The 24,223-nt window shown below is 34.6% G+C and overlaps 1 protein-coding gene across 7 annotated transcripts in view; it reads left to right on the top strand.

Annotated features, from left to right (window-relative positions):
• LOC129235348 (putative thiamine transporter SLC35F3) overlaps positions 1-18,799 on the top strand; it is a 69,341-nt gene extending 50,542 nt beyond the window's left edge. For 3 of the 7 annotated variants that reach the window (XM_054869145.1, XM_054869147.1, XM_054869144.1), the window contains one exon: positions 18,592-18,799. In XM_054869145.1, the coding sequence (XP_054725120.1) occupies positions 18,592-18,706 (115 nt within the window). In that variant the 3' untranslated portion in view covers positions 18,707-18,799. Of the gene's footprint in view, positions 1-15,050; positions 15,388-15,777; positions 16,127-18,591 lie in introns of those variants that run through there. The other 4 variants (XM_054869151.1, XM_054869148.1, XM_054869150.1 and 1 more) reach the window with 3 other exon arrangements.
• Positions 18,800-24,223: the final 5,424 nt, after the last annotated feature.

The following is a 24,223-nucleotide window of genomic DNA, read 5'->3' as shown; positions in this document are numbered from 1 at the left end:
CAGAAGAAATTGGCAAATTTTGGTAAGAAAGAAAACAAATATAAAGAGGATTTACTTACAGTCTTTGCGAAGCCGTTCCGCTTAAAAATGTAGTATTCGAAGTATTCGAACTCAGGCACTTCACTCACAAACGAAATGCCATTTTACGCGCAATTTCGTTGCGCGGTGTCTTCACGGCGTAAAATGAGCACTACTCTGCCGTAATATATATGTGAAATTTCAGGCATATTTCACGTCAGTGTAATTTGTATGGATTTTAACAGCCATTTCTCGTGAAACGTGAACCTAGTGCTAAGCTTTATTCAAAACTCAATTTAAAATAGAAAATTTTAGAGACCTAATTTAAATTTCTAAATACAAAGAGAGCCGTAAGAGAATCTTGTCGCCATACTATTCTTTCACCTATTTGGACTAAAATTTCTCCAAATATACGAAACAAAATAAATTTTGTGTACAATATGACGCCAATGAGGACTTTTGAAAATAAAATCAAAGACGAAATAAACAAACAAACCAACCATTATAAACAAGTACCATGAAAAATTAAGATGGCTGGTGCAATCGTGATGACCTGCTGAGTAGCAGTCTCTAAATTTCTACGAAAACTAAGTCAAATCTAAGTTTTGGCTAACACAGCTCTAAACTGTAATGCATATACACTTGTGCTCACATAATTAAGTCCCTTCATCTTAATTTTTTATAATAATATGCAAAGCTCTTTAGTTTACGAAAATCTTGTAAATCAAAGATCTAAACTTGGTATACAATTCATAAAAATTTAACAAATTTCCAAAATGTGTTGTTTTATTTTTTATTAACGATTCTTATTAGTTTTTAGAAGCGTTGGACAATTGCACCTAGCATCTGAATATAAAAGGATACTAATGCAATTTTCAACTTGATTTAAGAAGCCTTTTGTAATATAATCGCTCCTCGCTCTCCATAAGGTCTCCCACCGTTGTGCGTTTTACTCGTCTTCGAGAAGGATTCAGCTGAAGTAAGCTCGCTACTGCATCGTTGACAGGATTTTTTAGTCGCTGTTTGTGAGCTTTGGCAAATTGCTTCGTTTCTTCAATCACAGTAGGTTTGTCAAGATCACGATTCCGCGATAGTATGGCGCGTTTAATATGCTCCGCCGGACTTTGTATTGCATACAACGGATGGAGGTGTTGTACTTTTGGCTGGCGCATTCCCCGTAAGTCCAAACCGGTCTTAGTGGTTGTTTTAAATAAGTAATTTGTTGCGGATTGATAAGCTTGAGCGCCTATTAATAAGATAATAAAGCTTATTTTATTCTAAGCTCAATTTCAAGTCAAGCTCTTTTCGTTTTTTCTTGGCATGAGTTTTTCAGCGCAGTTTGGCATCAAGTGTTATGCGCCGATATTTGGTTTCGTCGACATGTAGGATTATCGACACATCGATGAAGATTGACCTGTGAAGCGTTTTTGAGAGAAATCACCACCTGTTCTGACTTGTTTTAATTTGACTTCATTCTCCACTCATGCGGTTACTTGCTGATTTGCCGATGATAGATCGTGGGTATATGCATCAGATATAGTAGAGGACTCAAAATGCTTCCCTGTGGGACGTCTGCATTTGGTGTTTTTTTTTTTTTTTTTTGATAGATTAATATGCATTTTCGTGTTTTACGCAAAAATACCTATCATTAAGATGAGCCACTCGCATTATTGTGTTAGCAGCATGGACTTGAGCTTTTGAGAAGTCCTTCGTTCTGTACTTTGTCGAAAGCTTACGATTCATCATGGCTGAGCACCCTTTTTTTCTTTTCCATAGCGCTTTCTATGATTTAAAAAAAATTGTCATAAAAATGTTCAACTTTCTAATCAGCACAGGTTAGGACAGGTTAAATTGTAGCGGCAGTCGAATATGAGGCACACTCAGGCTCATAGGCTATTGTGATAGTGCATGTGGAATTCGTTTTGATCTCCCTAAAATTTACTTTTCAACTCAGTGATAAATTGTATACCTAAAATGAAGAATCAACGTCTGGAAAGAGCAGAACAGTATTACAGAATATGTCTGATCGTGTCAGCTTCATCTTCATTTAAACAGCTTCTGTAGATGTCAAATGTCTGCACGCCTAGTCTATGTGGGAGTATGCCCTGTTATAACAGAAATCAAGGAGGTGCTTAAACGTATAGCAGGGATACTGTGCATTTAGCATTGAGAGTCGGCCACAATTCTCAGGCAATTCTGCAGGTAAGTTCGTTGTGCCATCATTCCTCTCAAAATAAGTAGCTTACATGTTTGTAGGAATATACCAATACCATTTTCAATCGGCCCCACAATAGCCAACAATCTAAGTTAAGTTTGAGCGAAATGATCTTGCAAAAGTCGAGGAGTCGAAAATTAAAGAGAGCCTTAGATATTCGGAATTTAAGTGTCTGCTCACCCTGCTCTGGAGCTTTGAGTCATCTGTATATACATGGATGGCCTCGCACTGTTTTACAATGGAAGGTCATGAACGTTGTGCAGGGAGTGGTAGGCATAGTCCGTCACTCCGGGGAGCTTCGAAATATCAGTCATAATGTTTCCGGATGACTCCGTAACTACTGTTTGACCACTTCTTGAAAATGTACAGCATTATTGCCACGCTGCTGACGGCATGTTTCGCCTACAGTTCCACTGGAAGGAAGTACGGTGTCGCATATAACACTTTCGATGGCGTGGTTGACCTTGAAATGGCTATAAGAACAGATGCGAGTCTTTAGACCTTATCAACTGTCTTAATGTTCACACTCTTCTCGAACTACCTCAGTATAAAGCCAATGTAATATTCTGGATTCCATTCCCGATTTTTTTCCAATTGACCTGCTGCAGGAGTGCATCGCTGTTATTGCTTTGTGTATCCTATCTGCAACTGTTTAGCTGCCTTAATCAGCAACAAAAGGGCTGTCCTTTTCGTTACTCTAAGAGTTTTCCTCACTAAAGGAATCGGATGTGTTCGGAACTGTTTATATTGTATGCAAAAAGAAATTATCAAAAATCAACGCATCTTTTTGAGCGACTTCAATCATATTGAAATTTGATGGACTATAAAGTTGCACATCCATAAGTTTTCTAAAGGTTCTTATTAAGAAGATGAAAATTTGTATGATGATTCTTTTAAATTTTTTAAATTTTCGTGAATTTTATAGAAAATTTGGAGTTTTGATTTTTAAGGTTTATTTTAAACAAGAAACTATATTTTTATAAAAAATTAACGAAAAATATTATGAATGTTGTAATAAGGTGAAGTGGCTTAATTACGTGAGCACCAGTGTATGCATATAAATATATAGAGTCTGACGTTGTGATCGCCTATTTGAAATATAAAAAACGTTATATGGATAAGTTCGTACGCTTTAGTATAATTAATTGATTCAGCTAACACGCCAAGATATGCTCTCTTGAGGAATTAAGCTGCCTACACTCCGAGTATTGCGAGACACTCACGATCGTTTAACCCTTATGGGGTTATTTATGGTAATTTGGCCGAAACCTTGGGAATGTTGAATTGCATTTATTTTATTATAATTAAATTTAATATAATATACTTCATTATTTTAATACAATTTTTTTCATATTCAAATATTCACTTTACCTTCAAACTCCAACAACTCCTACGGAGAGCGACCTCTAGCGACCCCTAACAATTACCTAAAAATCAAACAATCATAAAGGATAATGCCTCACTTCGGTTCTACACTGACTGTTTTAAATACTATTGCAGCGTATTGCAGCGTACACATTTCAGGACGAACTAACGGCATTTAAAGAAGTTTTAGATAGCTTACGACGTAGCCAAGCTGCCCTCAAGGCTTTTATTTCCGTCAATGCAGGAATAGTAACGAGTTCGCTTTTCATGTAATGTGTGTTTCGAGGTACTGCAACATTAATGATATTGAGCTTGTAAGAAAAGGTACTTCCTTGCCATTTTCACAGATCTGGAAGAGATTACCTAATTCTCATCTTCCACCGGATAGGAAATCCTTCTTCAAAGAACTGAGTATGAGGTGAAAAAAGTCAGTACTTGCAGAACAGATAAGCTCATGCGGCCAAAGAGAATCATGAGAGGATGACTGCAAGAGCTTCTCTAACTAAGCAAAAGGCAAATAGCTATGGTCCTGAGCCACATTGTGATTGAAAGATTCGCCATGACAAAGACTGATCAAATTTTCAAACTGCATAAATTTCATTGTGTCTGAAGTGACACTATGTTTGTATTATCGGCATAAAAACTAGAATTAAAAACTAACGCTATTGAAAACGACCATGTGAACAGAAATGAAGGGGCAATCGATTTGCTTGATTTAATTAAAGATCAAGCAAAACCTTCCTTGAAATTCATGAAACCATCAAAGTACTGCTCTTCACTTATTACTACACTTATTATTCTCCAGTTTTCATAGCCACATACGTTTTTAGGCCACACTTGTCCTTTGCGGGTTATAAAGGGTTAGGGGTAGTCAGAGGCCCGAAAGAATGATGATTTTCAATAATTTTCTTTGCTAGTCAATTGCTTTATTTTACAAAAATAAAAACGTAGCATTAAGGCATCATGCTTCGACTTGACTTTAGCAAAATTAAAAAAAAAAGAATAATAATAAAAATATTTGTAAAAGTTATCGCTGTTTGTGTGGAGCCCGTTTCTCCAGAAATCCCTTGCAATGATCATCACAAGTCCTTGGAGATTCATTTAAAGTCAATCGGACAAAAGAAATTAGTGTTATTAGTATATAATCTTGTGCCTGATCGAAGCTTTTTTTCAAAATTAACAATATGGGGGTCTCAGCAAATATTTTTCAGATTTTCGAGAAAAAACCGACAATTAATTGTTTAAAAAATCGAAATTTAAAAACAAAAAGCTTCGATCAGGCACGAATTTTTTCAAAAGCAGTATACATTTTATTGAAATCTACCAAGTGATCACCAGTTCAATAAACATAGTTTTGAGAAAAACACATTTAAAGTTTTGCGAACGCTCCGGAGCGCCCAGCGCCCTTTGTTAATTGTTGAATAACTCGAAAAGTTTTTGTTGGATTTACATAAAATTTTCACATAATATTTTTAAGGTATTATACTTTAAGAAAATGCAAAAACAATCTATTTTTTCTAACATTCTGACTACCCCTGACCCCATAAATAATCGTACCTTTTCTTGGTTAAATAAATCAACATGAAACTTTTAAAATTGGTTTAAAACACAAAAAATATTTTCAAAAGGAAAGGGAACGGGTGTCACATGCGGATTAATAAGCTTACTTGCTAGAACAAAGAGAACTACAGTGACCTCTAAAGTTTTTTCATACACGAGTGCAAGTCGAAAAATTAGAGGATTAATGATTAGACAGATCTTTTAGAATTATCATTATTTATTTATTTTGTAAATAATATTTTATATAATACCTGCAGTTTCAGATGATTAGAACACATACATATGAAAAAGAAGAATGACTTACTCTTTTTCTCGACATGACCACAAACAAAGAGAAACTCAATAATAATTGATTAATAGCACACTTGACTACCCGGAAAATACCTTTTTCTAACCTTTCTCTACCAATTTAATAGACCTTCTTTCTTTAATTTTTTTGGTCGAAAGTGACTTTTCACGCAGTAGCATATCTTTCAAATGGTGTTTAGCTATTCGTTCGAGAATACAGATTGGTTCAAAAGTAAGAAAACAAACATGGAAAATGTAAATTGTTAAATGCAATTATTTTTTTTATTCATAAAGTCTGTGTCAGAAAAAAAGAACCGGTTTTTTTTTTGTAACTTCAAGATATACTTCGTTCTGCTTTTTGCAAGGGCCACGACGCCAGTACTAACTCAGGTTAATGTCGTTCGAACCAACGAAACAAAAATGAGTGAGAAGTACGCGAAGCGTTTTTATACGAATTTTTCTTACGCCGCGGCTGCAAAAGTGATTAAAAAATCAAAAAAGTTTGTTGTGATGTGGAATCAGCGGAATAAGGTGTACAAAAATGTTGATGACTTTTCCGAGCGCGGCTTGAAGCGAGTGAGGACAAAAAAGCAGGATAAAGTGACCGTTCAACTTTTTAAGCGGGACCTTTCATTATAACTACTCCAAGCACGATCAGTTCTTGCTAAAAAGAGAATAGATGCGAATATCAACACCATCGAACGTCGACTAAAGGAGGCGAACATATCCTACCGTCCCACATCATCAAAACCGCTGCTCTCAGAAAAATACATTAAGAAATAATAAATCAAGAAAATGGCGTCACAGTATTGGACTGGTCTTCCCAGTCCCCAGACGCCAACCCCATTGAAAATGTGCGGAGAATTATAAAAACGCATCTTGCCGGTAAGCCAATCCACGATTTAAAGCAACTCGTGTGTCAAGTTTGCAAAATGTGGTCTTCTTTGTCGACGAGCTACGCAGAAAAGTTGGTTCAAAGCATGAAGAAGATGCCAGGCTATGCTCGACAACGATAAAGGCTACACGGCTTATTGAGTAATTTGTATGAGTAATTCGTAGTTTTGTACATACTTTCATGTAAACAGAATTTTAAATATATATCTTTTATACTTCATGAATAATCGCGGTTCCTTTTTTCTGAAACAGACTGTATAATCAATAATCGATCATTTTTAGCGAATCGCCTGCTATTTTTCTGTGCGTCCGGCGCAAAACTTGCTTTGCTGTGACCACAAATCAAAAAGTTTATTGTCCGAAATATAGACGTATTTGCATTGTTAAAATGCTTCAGAAAAAAATTGTTATCCTCATTTTACACTTAATTTCATCAAGAGTATAAAATCTATGAATAACAAACCCGACTATCAATGATTCCGCCCACTAAGGAACAAATTTTTGGCAAAATTCATCCATTATTCCATTTTTGCCCACAGTTTATATTGAGCAGCAGTTCGCCCTTTGTGTATACGAACAAACCACCATTGGTTGCCTTTGTAACTCGACAAGATGATTTGAGTGGAAATGTGCCAGTACTGGTGCTCCACATACAAAATAATTTTGGTTGGAGAATTTTACTCTATGTTATTACTTACTCAATGAATCAACTCAATTTTAATACAGTTATTCCAATGATGCTCTAATAATTTTTTAGCATCAATTTAATGATTTTCCAGAAGCTCTGAAAAATATTGTTCCACAGTTTTTTTCCGAATTTTGAACGAATGCGAGATTCCTATAATATCGTCTATTTCAAGCTTAATAAAAATTAGATCATGATTTCTAGCGTTTTTGCATTTTTCAACTTCCACTTACATCTTCAGCACTTGTATGACCGCGATTAGACATTAAAACCCTTTGAGCAGAGTAAAAAATACAACGACAAGTCAACTTCAAATGGCTCGTAACCAAAGAATGAATTGATAGCTAGAAGTAATTTTTTTTTTTGTTCAAATGAAAGATGAAATTTTAAAAAGCCGTATACAGGTAGAAGGCCCAAAAAAAAACGAATTTTCCAGAATTTTTTCCGAGAAAACTTTTAAATTTATTGATATAAAAATTTGTACACATATGTATTACCTTGTCTTTTAACTGTATTTTAACACTAAACCTACCATGGACGGGTCAAATGACCCATTTTAAACTTTTTGTCAGAAGTTCTTAGAAATAACATTATTAAATCGTCGGTTTGCCTTCACGACTTTTATTAAAAAATACATCGAATGTATTTTTCAAGATTTACTCTTCTCTTGCTAATTGTTTTACCGAGAAATATATGTGATCTTAATAATATATATAATATTTTAAAGACGGGTCATTTGACCCACATTGATAGGAATAGGAATACATAAAATATCGGTAGGTTTAGTGTTAAGACTTAGTATTAATAAAAATATTTATTTGGAAAGGAGCTAGAGCTGCTCTCTCAAAAAAGGCGTTTTGCGGTGACCACTATATCGCTGAATTAGATCCGCTGAAGTTAACAAACCAAACAGATTTCGCTAAAGTAATGTTAAATCTAGTAATTAATGTAAGGAATAGGCAAAATAATTTTTTTTTTTTTTTTGACAAAATGGCGGTTTCTCAAACAAAAAAAAAATCATTTTTTCACCAAAATGTCGGCCATAAATGGCTTATAGAAAAATATATTTTTATCGGTGAGTAAAAATCTTCGATAAGTTACTAAAAAACATATTTAAGAAGCTCATGTTAAATTTGGTTTTAACCGGTTTAGCCGTTTTTGATTCATGTTGGTCACCGACTTAGAAAACACCATTTTGAGGAAAACGGTTTAAAGTTTGAAAAGCACTTTCAAGCTCTAAATCGTCTTTTCAAATTTGCGTGTAACTCTGAAAATATTCACCGGAGCGATATTCAATTTTCTGTGCGTATTCTTAAATATATGAACATTAAGAAAAAAAAAAAAAAAATAAAATCGATTTTTTGAAAATTCTAACTGTATAAAACCCCTTAATAGCCTTAATAGGTACCAGTTTTAATACTTTTCAACCAAGCTGTATTTATAGAAAGAAAGTCCTACGTTTCTGCTATATTCCAGAAAACTTTTTCTTAAAGCTCTCTGGTATAGGCAGCAATTAGGGCATATTTTTCCACTTGATACTTTTTGCTGCTCTAATTGGTTAGTGTTACGATATTTTTCAACACCAACGAACCCGCTTCTCATTCAATATCTCACTAGATTTCATACGCTAATGAAATTACAATACTCTTTTGAGACATACATAGGTACTCGTACAGAAAAAGCAAGTAAGCTTCGATTGTTTCGGTATGGTTTGGTTAGTCGCACTTACTACACGAGCTCGTTACTTAAACTGATTTTTAATATACATAGGTATGTAGCCACTAAAATATGAGATTGCAGCATTTTCTATAAGATATTCTGTAAAATTGTAAAGTCCAATACAGCAAACCTATTGGACTTCTCAACGAATTCTTGCTAAAATATTAGTGCGCCTTTTTATGGTTTCTTCCAATTCGTTAAATATTAAAACATCCAAGTATCACTTCACGAATTGTCACCTACCACCCAGACGTGCATACATATACATAAATAAAGTTTTTATTCAAAGGTCCATAGTGCATACATGCATACATATAAGCATAAGCAATGCAATAACATATTAGAGTTATGTAGTGAAACACATACATACATATATATTTATAGTACTTATAAATATACTTCGCATGTCCTTGAATTAATAAGTTGTAAAAAAATAAAGCAATACACCAACCAAGTAAATATTGGGTTCTTAATAGGCTTTGTGCTTTGCTCATCTTTGGCTAGTCAAAACCAAAATCAAACTCAAAGCTCACGAGCCTGCTTGGGCCTCAGGAGCTTTGCCTGCTACTTTTATGTACGAAAAATCTGAAATTTGAAACACACTTACAATATTCATGTATACTTATATATGTATACTGTACAGATGTACTCTCAATAAAGCAAGGCGAGGTTTAAAGTTTAACTTTTTTATTAATTATTTAAAATTTTATTTTTGTGTTTTCAATAAAAAAATTAGGTTATAAAGGGTTTTTCAATAACAGATGTTATTTGACAAGTAGAGACTACGTCATTAATAAAAATGGAATGATACACGCTTAAACAACGCATTAAAATTATTAAATTCCTCGTCCGTTCTTTGGAATAAGGCATTCCACAAACGTCATTACACCGTATTTTGCATAAAGATTTGGGTCTTATAAAGTCCAGTTAACACAAGAACTCAAGCCGGCCGATCATCAACAACGTCGTGTCTTTGCTGATTGGGTCGTTGAAATGCATGAAAATGATCCGGAATCCCATCGAAAAATCATCTTGAGTGATGAGTTCCATTTCCACCTCGGTGGCTTCGTCAACAAGCAAACTTGTCTGGGGCTCAAAAAAATCAAGAGTTATGGTTGAAAAGCCTCTCTATCCTCAACGTGTGACTGTTTAGTGTGTTTATGGTCCGACGGAGTCAGTGGACCTTACTTTTTCGAAAATAAAGCTGGAGCAACAGTTACGGTGAATGGATTGCGTTATCGAGAGATGATTAACGATTTTTTATGGCTGGAATTAGATGGTATTGATCTGGACAACGTTTATTTTCAACAAGATGGCGCTACGTGCCACACAAGCAATGAAATCATTGATCATAACACCTCTTATTGGAAAATCCTCTACCACAATAAAAACCATATAGCTGAAAGTTTCGCACTTTGTTCAAAATTAAAAAAAAAATCAAAAGTATTTCATCAAAATTTCAACCTTTTTATTAAAAATTTTAGAAAAATTGAAAATTGAATAGAAGGGCTATCCTTCAATTTTAGTATAATAGTGATCGGTTTTAAGATTTTCAATAATTTTATTTTATTTTTTTGTTGACGATGCTACGCAGTATCTTCCTTAAAAAAATGTGGAACATTCGCTCTATGCTATTATTGTGAATTACTACCTATGTGTACTCTTATACCTATAATAAAAAATTAAAAATGTATGCAATTGATTCCAATTTTTTTAAAGTCCTGCGAACATGAATAGAATTGTATCGATGCTACAAATCTTTCTTGTCAATGGCCTCTATGACATCTGTGTGTCATCACGCTGGGATAAATTAATTTTACACAGTAGAACCTCCTCTAACCTAGAACTAGAAACTTACATTAGGCATATAGAAGGTATGTTTTCCGGTTCCTTTTTCAAGCAATTGGCGAAGTTCATAGAGCTCTGGCTTCATTCTCAGTCCTTACTTCTTTCGTAATGAGAAAGAAGCTGCCGTTGCGGTGAATGGCGCGCCCTATCGAGCCATGCTGACTTCATTTTTATGAAGCAGCTAAACAGCGATAACATTTGATTCCAACAAGATGGCTCAACTTTCCATACGGCGAAACGCGCTTTACAATCGTTTTGTTGCAATATTCCAACCACCATTGATGCCATATGGTTAGATTTATTGGAAAAAGGAGTCAAAAGTTGGACTGATCGACGGACAAATGCCGGATATCATATTCAAAAAATAAATGTCATGAAATTATCCACCAGGCTATAATTAAAAAATTTCAGAAATATTTCTGCTTTGCATTATAATTTCAAGCTCTACAGCTCTTAAAAAAGTACCTTATATATATAAATTTTAGACGCCGGCAGCCAATCAAATTGTCTAGATATTGCAAACTGCAATAACAAAAGGAGAAAAATCACGTAAATCAACACTATTGACACTATTTAGCCTTATTGGCTTTATTGAATATAATGCAAATACAATATACAGGGTGGCTGATGAAAGCCGCTACCAAAAAAAAAATTGAATAACTTTTTTTCTTTTTAAGTTATCTGTTCCATTTTTGTTTTAATTTGCAGATTGATCTTTAAAATTTATTAAAATGGATAACTGGGACACGCAAACAAGAATTTGGATAGTCCGCCGCTATCACGCACTGGAGTCCGTAGTTTTGGTACAGAGAGAGTACAGGCGAATGTTTGGCGGCGATCCCCCGGCCAGATGGACCATAATGAGACTGGTGAATAATTTTGCTGAGCAAGGAACAGTCGCAAGAAGGCCTTATCATCGAAACCCACCAGTTCGGACGGAGGAAACGATCGCTGCTGTAGCTGCAGCTATACAAAGCAATCCAAGGGTTTCAACAAGAAGCTTATCTGCTCAACTTGGTGTCAGCCGACAGTCGTTGCAAACAATAATGCACAAAGATTTAGACTTATTTCCCTACAAAATTCAAATGGTTAACAAACTGAATGCAGCAGACTTGCCGATTCGCTTGGAATTTTGCCAGAAGATCCTGCAAATGGTGGAAGAAGACCAAAACATGTTAAACTGCCTTTTCATGTCTGATGAGGCCCATTTCGATTTAAACGGCAATGTGAACAAACAAAATTGTCGAATATGGAGTACTTCTAACCCACAGATACTCCACGAGACGGAATTGCATCCTCTTCGCGTGACAGTGTGGTGTGCGGTTTCTTCACGCTGTATTGTCGGGCCTTATTTTTTTGAAGAAAATGGTCACACCGTTACGGTTACTGGAGACCGTTATTTGAAAATGCTGAAAGAATTTTTCTATCCAGAACTACGCCGAAAGAGAATTCCTTTCAACTCTGTGTGGTTTCAACAAGATGGGGCAACGTCTCACATAGCCCAGACTGTTATGACAAAGTTGCGACGAAAATTTCCCAATAAACTGATTTCAAGAAACTCCGAATTTCGTTGGCCCCCCAGGTCGCCTGACCTTACTGCACCTGACTTTTTCTTGTGGGGTTTATGTAAGCAAGAAGTTTATAAAACAAAGCCAACCAATTTGGATGAACTAAAACAATCCATTCGGGCAACAATTGCGGCTATTCCTGCCGCAACTCTCAAAGCAGCAATGAACAACTTTTTACTAAGATGCCGCACTTGTGTCAACGAGCATGGGGGGCATTTAAATTCAATTATTTTTAAAACTAGTTAAGCTACATTTAATAAAATTTAATGACCTTCAACTTGAAAAAAAAATAAATGAATTCCATACACTAAAAGAAAAGTTATTTGAGTTTCTTAATGTAGCAAAATTCATCAGCCACCCTGTATGTCTTAAGGGGTCCCGGTGGTCTAGACGTCGAAAATTTAGGGAATTTCAGGAATTTTTTTATACAATAAAAAAATGAAAAACGATAATTAAATTTTTTAGGCTTTTTATTTAACTTCTTTTACATACAAAACTGAAAAAAAAATGTTTAGTTTTAATAATTTAAAAAATGGCGCTGAAGTTGACCCCCCTCGAAAAATTGGACCGGGATGGTGTTGTCCGTTTTGGCTCTTCTACTTATCTGAAATACAAAAACCAAAAAAATTATTAATCAGTAGAGAGAGAGAGAAAGAGTATATATCTAAATAAATTCACAACCTTTGCAGAGAATACAAATAGACAAAATTTACAAAAAACGGAGAAGGGTCGACCGGTGTACCTAGGTAAACGCCGGACACAACGCCCACTACTCCGAGCGGTAATCACCCGCACAAACGCAGCGATTCCAGGACCGCAGCAACGGTACAAATTACCGCAAGGCAATACCAATAAATCCAACGCCGAAATGGATACCACTTTATAGTACGTACAAGCACTAGCCAGGAAACGGAAATAAACGCCAAAAAGTAGGCACAAAAAACAAAACGCCAAAAAAATTTGGCGCACAAAACGCCCCAAACAGTAAGCACCAAAGAAATATAACGCCAAAAAGTAGGCACCAAAAATATAATTCCTACAAGTTCGCACCAACAAACAAGCGCCAAAAAGTTGGCAGTGTTATTTCTCACTAGAAATTAGCAACCACAAGGAAAAACTCAGGGAAAATAGCCTAAAGTGTATCTAAGATATATAATATATAAGGTATAGCTCGTAGCCGAATGGGTTGGTGCGTGATCACCATTCGGAATTCACTGAGAGGTCGTTGGTTCGAATCTCGGTGAAAGCAAAATTAATAAAAACATTTTTCTAATAGCGGTCGCCCCTCGGCAGGCAATGGCAAACCTCCGAGTGTATTTCTGCCATGAAAAAGCTCCTCATAAAAATATCTGCCGTTCGGAGTCGGCTTGAAACTGTAGGTCCCTCCATTTGTGGAACAACATCAAGACGCACACCACAAATAGGAGGAGGAGCTCGGCCAAACACCTAACAGAAGTGTACGCGCCAATTATTTATTTTTATTTTATAGCTCTCTCTCCTTTTCCTCTAGGTTATATATTTTTTCTCTCTCGCGGAACGAAAATGCCCAAAACGTTGCATGGCCTTGAAACTTTACTCTCCATTCTCACTCGTCCATAGACGCCTAAGAAGTTTCACTTCAAAAATCGATATCGAAAAAACAAAAATTTTTGAAATTTCTAGACCACCGGGTTCCCGTAAGGCATCTCCAAATAATTGAAAATAATATCGCAGCAATTTAATCAAATGCGTAAAAAAGGTAAAATATAAAAAATGCATGCAAACGCAACGCAAATACAGTCTGAAAGATATGTGGGTTTGAAATGGGTTTGGGTTATGGTATTTCAGTGGGATGGCTTGCGTTTTCGCTTTTATCAAAAAAAAAGGTTAAATTTAACGAATTTTCTCCTTGTTAACTTCCATTGTTAACACCCTGTAACTCACAACTGAATAGAATAAACCAAAAACAGCCAAATAATTTTGTTAGTGTGAAATGTCACCTCGACAAGGAGCATAACCTTTAAATTATTTGATCGGTACTTTACGAAATATCGATCACTACAGCCATCTAGCGAGAAAATAATGCATTTCTTTCTCTCTAAACTAATATTTGTTTATTTTGTCTAGTTTTCCCCCAAACTAATATTTGTTTATTTTCTATGCTGGCGTCACTCAAAGCAGCTGATTCTGTCAAATTCGTAAAGAACAAAGTAGCGAATTGCGAATGACGCCTCCTTTGTACTTATAGTCTCTACCTCGTGATATTATCATTGAATCCTATTCTAGTACACAAATATCATCAGCAGACTCTTGAGCTGTGAGCACAAAATGGTTTAAATAAGTTCAAAAAATGGTTACTGAGGAATTGCACTTGGATGAGCATTTACGAAGCCTGATTTTATCTTCAATGACACTCTAAGCCCAAATATTTTACGTTCCTGCTTTAACAAGCAATTAATATGATATTATATTAAATTGATTAGTATAATTTACGTTCTTACGAAATTTATAAACTTTTGTAATTATGCTGAGTTACATTTTTTATGGATTGAATTTATATTTGCCTTACACACGCACTCAACTATTTTTGCCTTTTGATTATGTTAAATTGAAAAAGAAGTAGTTTTAGTTACTAAACAAAATGTATGAAAAATACTATGCCACACAACTATCGCTTCTACTCACATTTTACTCTTTCACTTTCCTTTTCAAAATTTTTCTCCCAACTACATTTTATAACGAAAATAATAACTACAAAACTAATCTCTATAAATTGGTTAATTTGCATAAAACGCTTTCGAAAAAAACAAAAAAAAAATTATAAATGAAAATAAAAAAAAATATTTTTTTTTTAAATAAAAAAAAATATATAACTTCGCAAATGCCATGTAATCACGCCACGTAATTGCAGTCGCCCAGCGTTTTGTAGAAGAGATGTTGTGGTCGCATCGCCCACCACAAGATAGGCGGTGACACACGATCACGCTATCCACAAACACGTGTCAATTCGTAAACGTCAAATAATGTCAATACACAAATGTCAAATGAGCGCACAGCACAATTGCACAGATTTCACTACTCGTAAACGTAAGAATCTCAACTCACTGTACAAGAGCGTTTGTAAATAAGCAAAAAAAAGCAAAAAGAAAGCAAACACAAAGCAACGTAACTACTAGCAAGCCGTAAATAAATATTTTAAACTTAAACGCGAAAGCAAACACAAATGGTAAACGTAAACGTAGCCGCTTCCTACAGCTTTGGTAAGTACAAGTGTGCCGCATTGTACAGCACTTAAGCTGCCGATCGCCGCTTAAGCATCGTCAAACTGTTCGTATAGCGTACTCGTAAAATCTATATATGTACATACATGCCCAAGTAAACATCGTCAAGTCAACGAATAGTTTAGATTTTTATATGTAAATGGTAGCAGATTTTTAAGGTTCAAAAATTAATGCTGAATCGTTAAGGAATTACTAAAGTCAAATAAGCATTCTGATTTGCTGCTGGGAAATGCAACACTGCGTTTATGATTTTTCTTTCAAACAGTTAACTTTGTTTATTAATTTTCTATATTTTTTGCTTAATATTCGTACATTTATAGCGAAATATATTTTTTTTTTCTACTTCGTCATTCACAGATACCAACAAATACACGCGTACGATTGCAAATTAAGTCAAAAATACTATGCGGTGAATCTAAATGCTTTTGCCGATTAAAATTTTTGCAAATGTTCCCAAAGAAAAAAAAACAAAAACAAAAAAAAGAATTCTATAATTATGAAACATTAAATTCTATTTATTGACAACCACTCACAACACGATCTTACAACACCACGTTATTCGATAACAACTCGAGATATGCTTTAAACGCGCTTTATTCATGCCAAGTATGTACTTACCACCGCCACTCTGGTTGCACGTCTCTCGAATTGGTCGCTTCTTCTCTATACTTTCACTCACTTATCGTTTGTTTGTAAATAAATAGAAGGTAAAGAACTATTGAACACTCTCGAATTTCTCATGCCTGCTAACTCACCGCTTTCCTAATGCTAACGCTTTATTGGTGCATAAGAAATTTTAATATCCGTTAAATAATTTAAATATAATAATTAGTTACTCATTGCAAACTCAAACTAAAACAAGCATGTAAAAATTTTAAGTACACCGAAAAACACAAAAAACAAAAAATGACTTTAAACCATACCTATGTACAATATTTATATTAAAAATTTGAGCCTTTCCACTCGTAGCCATTGTATTTATTGTAAACTCACTTATCGGTATACTTCGTGGCTTTTTAGCGCTTTATCGTAACACCGTACACCGTATATCGTATTTCGCTTTTTGGCTTACGCAGTCCTTTTGTATACTCTCGTTATTACAAGTCTGCCTCTCTTTCTCTCTCTGTCTCACTAACTCACTCTCCGCCCGTCTATCCACGCTTTACAAAGCTCTTTTTCTTATTTCTTTGATTATTCTTTTCCTCGTATTTCATAACGATTTTATACATTTTTGTTATAACTTCGAATTCACATCAGTAAATCAGTAAAAATTCTACCAACTACTAGATGCATATAGCGTTTATTATATTTACTTACTTATTGTGCAAAAGTCATACATATAAAGCCAGATGTGAAATATTTAAAAAGGATATTCTTAGATAAATCGAAGGGAAATCACTTGCATCGCATAAGATAGTAGCAGCAAGCATTTTATAAAATATTCTTGTACCTTGTTGAAATTGATCGGTTAATGGAAGAAGCTGCAGATGGTTTTTATTTGGGTCCATTTTTTGATTTCCTGTTTTAGGTTGTTTCTGTTAAAGCCGAAAAATGGGTTTGATCCAAGTCTACCTTCTCGTTTTCTTCGTGTCCCTCATGTCCTGGCACCCAAATACCTTACAATTGACTGCTCATAAGTCCCCCGCATCCGATATTCGCGGTCACTAAAAGTTCATAAATTGTGTACGAGTATCCTTTCTCAAACCTCAAATCGTGACTTTCATTTGCTCAATGCTTTACAACAAGCATGGAGGTGGACAAAGCGTTGTTGTTTCGCCCTTATAGGGTATAAAGTCTTATAGGGTATAAAGTGTACAGAAGAGCTGTTACTGATGTTCTCTATTGGATTTCAAAACCGACGTTGTTATCAATGCTTATACTGCTTCTAAAACGAACGAGGTTCTCTATTATTTCGAAATTTTAACTGCCAACATATCAACACTGGATGCCGATATCGGAGTACACTAATAGTTTAATAGCAAGATGCACTTCGCCTTGTTCTCGTCCATGTACCTCAAGATTTTTGATTTCATCTCTAATTAAAAAAAAAACAAAGCTAATGATAACATGCAAAACAATTTTATTTTAGATAGTTAGCCTATCTGAGGTCGCCTTTGACATCAATTGCTTTTAAGATGTCATTCCCAATTTCCGCAAAGTCAATATTCTCGTTCAACATGTTTTTTACAAAGCCTTAAACGGGTGAAGTTTCTCCATTGGATCCATTCAGCAAAGCATGGAGGTAGGTGCATAATGGCTTCAGTGTGTTCTGAACAGCAGCCAGAATACTGACGTTATCACAATATGATCAATTTGCGGTCGCCTCTCGACAGGCAATGGCAGAACTCCGAGTGTATTTCTGCCATGAAAAAGCTCCTCATAAAAATATCTGCCATTCGGAATCGGCTTGAAACTGTAGGTCTCTCCATTTGTGGAACAACAACAAGACATTTACTCGAAAAAGAAAACATTACCGCAAACATTATGGAACACGATTTCATTTAAGTGACTGCCTCGCAGTAGCGCACCCTATCAAAACAGTTTTCCGAGATCTTGTTGGCGGTTTCTGGCTCTATCTCATATGGCTTCCTCATAACAACAGTTAGGTTAGGTTAGGTTAAATGGCTGTCCTAGCTAAGGGCACACTTGGACAAACATTTCATAACAACGGTTGTCCATCTATTTCTCTTTGGCCATTTCCTAAGACATTTCTGGGCAGGCGCTCTTCCTGATCTTGACTGATCTTTCCAGCTCTTTGATAGACATATCCTTCAAGACTTTTATATGTATAACTTATTTTTCTTTTGACTTTTTATATAGGCTTTTTGTTAAAGCGCCTCTTTACTAGGCAAATAAGGTGCAAGATGTTTTTTACAACCATCTTCAACCAAACTGTGGGCTGCTTTAGTCACCTGAATCTTAAGCTTTATTCACTATATATGGAATAATTTTTCTGATTATAAGGTTTATAATAGTATGGCATTCTACGTAACCGATTAATTTCAGCAAGGCTCGCATTCGCTAGACATCTATGTAAACTCAAGTAGAAATCTCACATTTTTCTACTTACATCTATGCCATGAGACTAATAACACTTTTTCTATTTTCCCAAAAACACTTAATTAAAAAACATATATAAAAAACACACACACACACATCAAAACATCATAGATGGGGTCGAGGTCCTCGCCACGGATCGTTAGCCGGTCAGCATCCCACCATTATCGACTATCGGACGGGATACATAAGGTCCCATCTTCGGTCACCATCTGGCCGTGTGAGATGACTGACATGTCGCCCACTGGATTTCTACTCAATAATCAGCAACAACAACATCAGCATCCGCATCAACACCAAACACACCAACAATATGCCGGTTATTCCACATCGTCGGGACCGCACTCCAGTAGCCATAGTCACAGCAGCAGTTCAACGACACGTGCGCCACCAATTGGCAGTGGGGGCGGTGGTGTAGGCGGTCGTTTGTTTCCCTACTTCGGTGGCGAGCACGAGCGAGAGCGTAAAAAATCCGAAACATCGTTCTTTAATTTAGGCTTTCGTCGCAAATCGACGGTGGTTTATTATGCCTCCACTGATTAAAGGATTGAAAGCGTAAATGTGTAACGCACTATGGTGGGGAAATTGAATGATTGACATACATACATACCTATAAGAGATAAAATGATGGAAATTGTGCAAAAAAATTAAGCGAAAAAGAATTTAAATTCCGTAATTGAGGTTTGAATTTGAAAAATATGAATTTATGCAATTAATGAAATTAATAAAATTAGTAATGCAAATTTAGTTAATGAATGTACATGTGAAATTCTTCAAACGACGCATTGCATGATGTACGAGGGTAAGGCTCTTAAAAAATAAAACACCTATTTCAAAAATAGGCCGCGGTGAATTATTCTTACTGTCGAAGAATTTTATCAAATAAACAAAGTTATAATTAATCTGTCTATATAGTAATTTAATAAATCACCTTGAAGGTTGAAGGTAGTTTACGAGTATATTATAAAGTTGATTCTGCTCAATTGAAAATATCGAAGAATAAACACATGAATAACAAAAAATAAATATAAAGGATTTTAAAGCACTCATATACCAAATACATACATACATATGTACGTAATATATATTAATGATTGGTGCACATACTTAGTAATGGTTCAATTGTGAAAGTTGTATTCATTCGAAAATTTTAATAAAAAATATAAAAGATGAACAATCTAATACAAAGGCATAGTTAGAATGAATTCGATAACTGACAAAAATTCCGTAAAACATCTTAAATTGTTATAAAATATGGCATAACAATCGAAAATGGATGGTAATACAGCGGTTCTTAGTAATCATGTGGCATCTTTAGCTAAAATAAAGGGTATTTCAAGCGGCGCGTATGCATGTTGTTTCCGAATTTGATCCTTCCTTTAAAATAAAACAAGTAAAAATTTAGATTCTTTCAAGTTTCCCCATTTTTATTCAAAACACGGCTCTTAACAATCATATGCGAAGAATGGCTTCATTTAAATGTCCATGAGCAAGCCTACAGGTAAATTCCGGCAAACAGTCGATTAATGAATACTTATTGTTGCACTTTGCACTACAACAACAATATTCTCAACAGAACGTCCAGTGTTTGGTCTACCAGCCCTCCTTTGCTATCCTCGAATCTAATGGATATCATGGGCCATCGGTATGGCATGTTTAAGCCAATGTACTTGCTGTAATTCAATCCTTCTTTTGAAGACCATGCCCTTATAAAGCTTGTGCTGTAAATTTATGATAGGTCTCGTGATAGGTCTTCGCCTAATCGTTGATGATTTTAATTGCGGTTTCTAAGTGTAAAAAATTACTCATAACATAATAAAAAAATATCTTGGGTATTGTAAATTTATTCCATTTTTCTAACAGTACATTGATCGATTGCGTGGGGAAAAAGTGCGTTCAAGATCAAAACTTATCATAAAAAGTTTTCTCTTCAAAAGCTGACATTTTAAAAGAAAAGTTTCAAGCTGTAGCACGAGTGCTATTAAAACTATCGGAAAAAACGCAATTAAAAAACAAATTTTTTATACAATAATTGATTTAAAAAAAATATTTTGCAATTAAAATTAAAACAAAAAATATTTTGTAATTAATTTTTTTTTTAATTTTTGGTGGAATTTGTTTTTTTTTAATCTTTTATTAAAAAAATACGAAAAGTTAGGTACCATTTTAAAGGAAAGTTTCAAGCTTTGATATGAGAATAATAAAAAAATGGAAATATCGATATTAAAAAAATAAACCATTTTGATTTTTTGTTGATGTGAATTATTATTTATTATAATTGAATTGGAAATATCGAAATTAAAAAAAAAAAACAATTTTCTTTCTAATTTTTTTTCGAGTTTTTTTTTATTTTGTATCATAAAAATTAGAAATATGGAAATTAAAAAAATAAACCGTTTTTAATTTTTGTTCGAAATTATTTTAAATTGAAAATAATACAAAAAAATTCTTTAATTTCTTTTTCTCTTTAATTTGTTTTTATTTTGTAACAGAAAAATGTGAAAGGTTAGGTAACATATTTAAGGCAAAGTTGGAAGATTTAATTTAAGAATAATAAAAAATTGGAAATATCGAAATTCAAAATAAAATAAATAATTTTTAATTTTTGTACGAAATTTTTTCCTAAACTTTTTATCGTAAAAATTCAAAAAGTTAGGTGCCATTTTGAAGATAAAGTTCTAAGATTCAATTTGAGAATAATTCAAAAAACTGGAAATATCGAAATTAAAAAAAAAAACACAGTTTCAATTTTAATTTGGTGCAAACGTTTTTTTTATATCTTTATCAGAAAAATACAAAACGTAGGGTACCATTTTAAAGGCAAAGTTCTAAACTTTAAGTTAAAATAATTAAAAAAATTGGAAATGTCCCAATTAAAAAAAAATATTGACAAGTTTCTTTTTAAGCAGAAAATAAATATTTTTCTTTTTAATTTTTGTTCGAGTTGTTTTGTTACATTTTTTAGTATGCAATTTTAAAGCAAAGTTCTAAGCTTTAATTTGAGCAAAATTAAAAAAATTGGAAGTACCGAAATTAAAAAAGAAAAAACAATTTTTAATTTTTTTTTACTACATTTTGTTTTAGAAATTTATTTAAAGAAACAATAAACCTCGCAAAACGCAAAATGGTTTATTCAATATTTCAGCAACCACTCAAATATTTGCTCTTTCATTTCAACACAATTTATGCTCCCGCATAGTGAGCTTCCTGCAGCTAAAAGTGGATATACATATTTGAAAATCTTTCCTACGATATCACTTTTACCTCCATAATCGGAGGTTTCCGTCCAAAGATTACTTGCCTCTACTAACACGCAAGCCCATGGGGAAAAAGGGCCTGGTTTCCTTTCTTATTAAAACCATAAGTCCCCCATACGTCCCGTGTGCTGCCAATACGTGGATATTTCGAGAAGGAAAACCTCAGTACCTTCGAGCGAAAGATGCTAAGAAGAATTATCGGCAATCGACTATGAAACTTACCGGCTACGTTATAATGATGAATGCTCCTTAAAGTTGCAGTGGGCAGCTCATGTCTTGAGGTTACGATCCGAATATCCCACAAAAAGCATCTTCTGGTAAAATTTCTTCAAAATGGGAGCGCTAAATTTTTAGGCTGTACGCTGACGTGTAAATCGCTTTGGTAAGGCTTTATTGTAGTTTGAAGGTGGGAAAATTAATTTTTAATAAAATTTGCCATTACCCCAGCAATCATTTTTCGAGAGTTTGTTCCAGTTTCCATTTAAATTATAATAATAATAATAATAATTGATGCTTACACACCTTGTTGGCTGCTTGGCCGAGCTCCTTCCCCCTACTATTTGTGGTGTGCGAATTGATGGTTTTCCACCTATAGTTTAATGCTGCCGAACGACAGATGGATTTCTATGAGGAGCTTTTTTATGCCATTGCCTGCCTTGACTTGCGATGGGTAAGTAAATAAAAAAGAAATCACGAAAGCTTTTGATCGAATTTTGTGCAAAAGCATAATTCTTAAAATATTTTCAATCTAACCTCATTCCGGACACTTTCGACTGAAGAAAATCACATTACATTTCTCTTTGAACCACATCATAGAAATAACATCCATACTTGAAAATACATTTTTTCCACTACTTCACGCTTGCCCTGGGATGCGATATAATCCTGAAAGTATCGATATGGTAGAAAAAATCTTTGCAAATAAATCGGGTACTTATTAATATTGAATTAAAATATCAATTTTGGCCGAGTTCAACAAAGTCGGTTTTTTCTCGAGCTAACCGGCGCCAGTTGAGCATACCAAGTGCCGGCAAGTTCTTCTCCACCTGAGCTTTCCAACTCTTCCTGTGATACCACCAGTTGATACCGCATCGAATAGTTTCGGCGCGGAGCGGTTGGGTCCATTTGGACGACATGACCCAGCCAACGAAGCCACTGGAACTTCATTCGCTGCACACCGATATCATCGGTATACGCCAGCTATTGTACGCTCAGTCGTCGATTACTTTGATGAAATTTTCGTATATTTTCTTACAAAGCTTTAATTATTTCTGCAAAAACTAGTCCATAGGCGTTAAATCGGGTGATATTGATGGTTGAATTGCTACAATGGGAATTTCGTTTGCAATAAATGTATTGCTTAATTTCCCATAAACTTGTTGCTTTTTGACATCGTCAATAACTATACCCATCAACAATAGGCTAAAAAACGATATCTCGATATCGAAATACGTTGATGGTAAACGCCAGCTTCTAGCTTAAAATGGTATTCTCCAATGATTCCTTTGAACAGCAATATTTACAGTCGAACAGCCAAAACTTTCGATACTTTGATTTCTTTCTCGGCGCATATGCCACTAGGGTCCAAAGTGCTCTTAAGTCACTAGCGGGTAGCAAAGATAAAGAAATGTTGCTGGCAACATTCAAGGCAATCAGTCTACCGCTATTAAATTATGCGGCATCTATTTGGATGCCGAGTTCTAGTGATACGCAGTGGATGGAGCTGTAGACATGTGAGCATGTCACCAACAACCTCTTCACATGGTCATTTAAATCTGCTCATCTGCTAACACCTATTTCCCATCTGGTTCCACGCTGTCGAAACAGCCAGTTTTCTGGGCCTGTCGTTCGATAAGATAGACGACGTTGACCGAAAATTTCACTACCCTGGCCAACGTTTCAAAAACTGCTATTTTATACGGTTCTGGTGCGAAATTGTAGTAGTTTAAAAATTTTCAAAAGAGATGCCATCGATTTGGGCACTGCTAAAAAGTAAACTCCTAATTGAAAGGCCCTTTATCTATGAGTTTGTTTTTTATGTGAGTGCACACGTATTAATGTACTATGTATATATTTCATTCAAGTAAAATTGTATTTAGAAATTAAAGAAATAAAGCATATATTAGTTCTACTTAAAAATATAAGAGTTGTAACAAATATATCTAAAATATTGTTATTGTTGTCGACAAAAGAATTTGATTTATATAAGTACGGGGTTTTCACTAGACATCTCCTTTCTCTGAACTGAAATAAGAAATAGAAAATTTTAAAATAGAGATAGATAGAAAATATGTCAATGCCAAAAATGCTGTCAAACAAGGCCGATTGGACTGTTCAAAGATGGGATACCCCCTATTGAGAAACCCTGTATGTACAAGTATGTTATTCTTGTTGCAATGAAAAATAAGTATAGTAGTTTATAAATACGTAAATACACGACGTATTCTATCATCATCATTGACGTGAAATATACTTTTTACTAAACAGTC

This window comes from Anastrepha obliqua, chromosome 1, assembly GCF_027943255.1.
Source record: "Anastrepha obliqua isolate idAnaObli1 chromosome 1, idAnaObli1_1.0, whole genome shotgun sequence".
Lineage (NCBI taxonomy): Eukaryota > Metazoa > Arthropoda > Insecta > Diptera > Tephritidae > Anastrepha > Anastrepha obliqua.
Note: the sequence above shows the minus strand (reverse complement) of the source record. Positions and strands in the feature narration are given on the sequence as shown.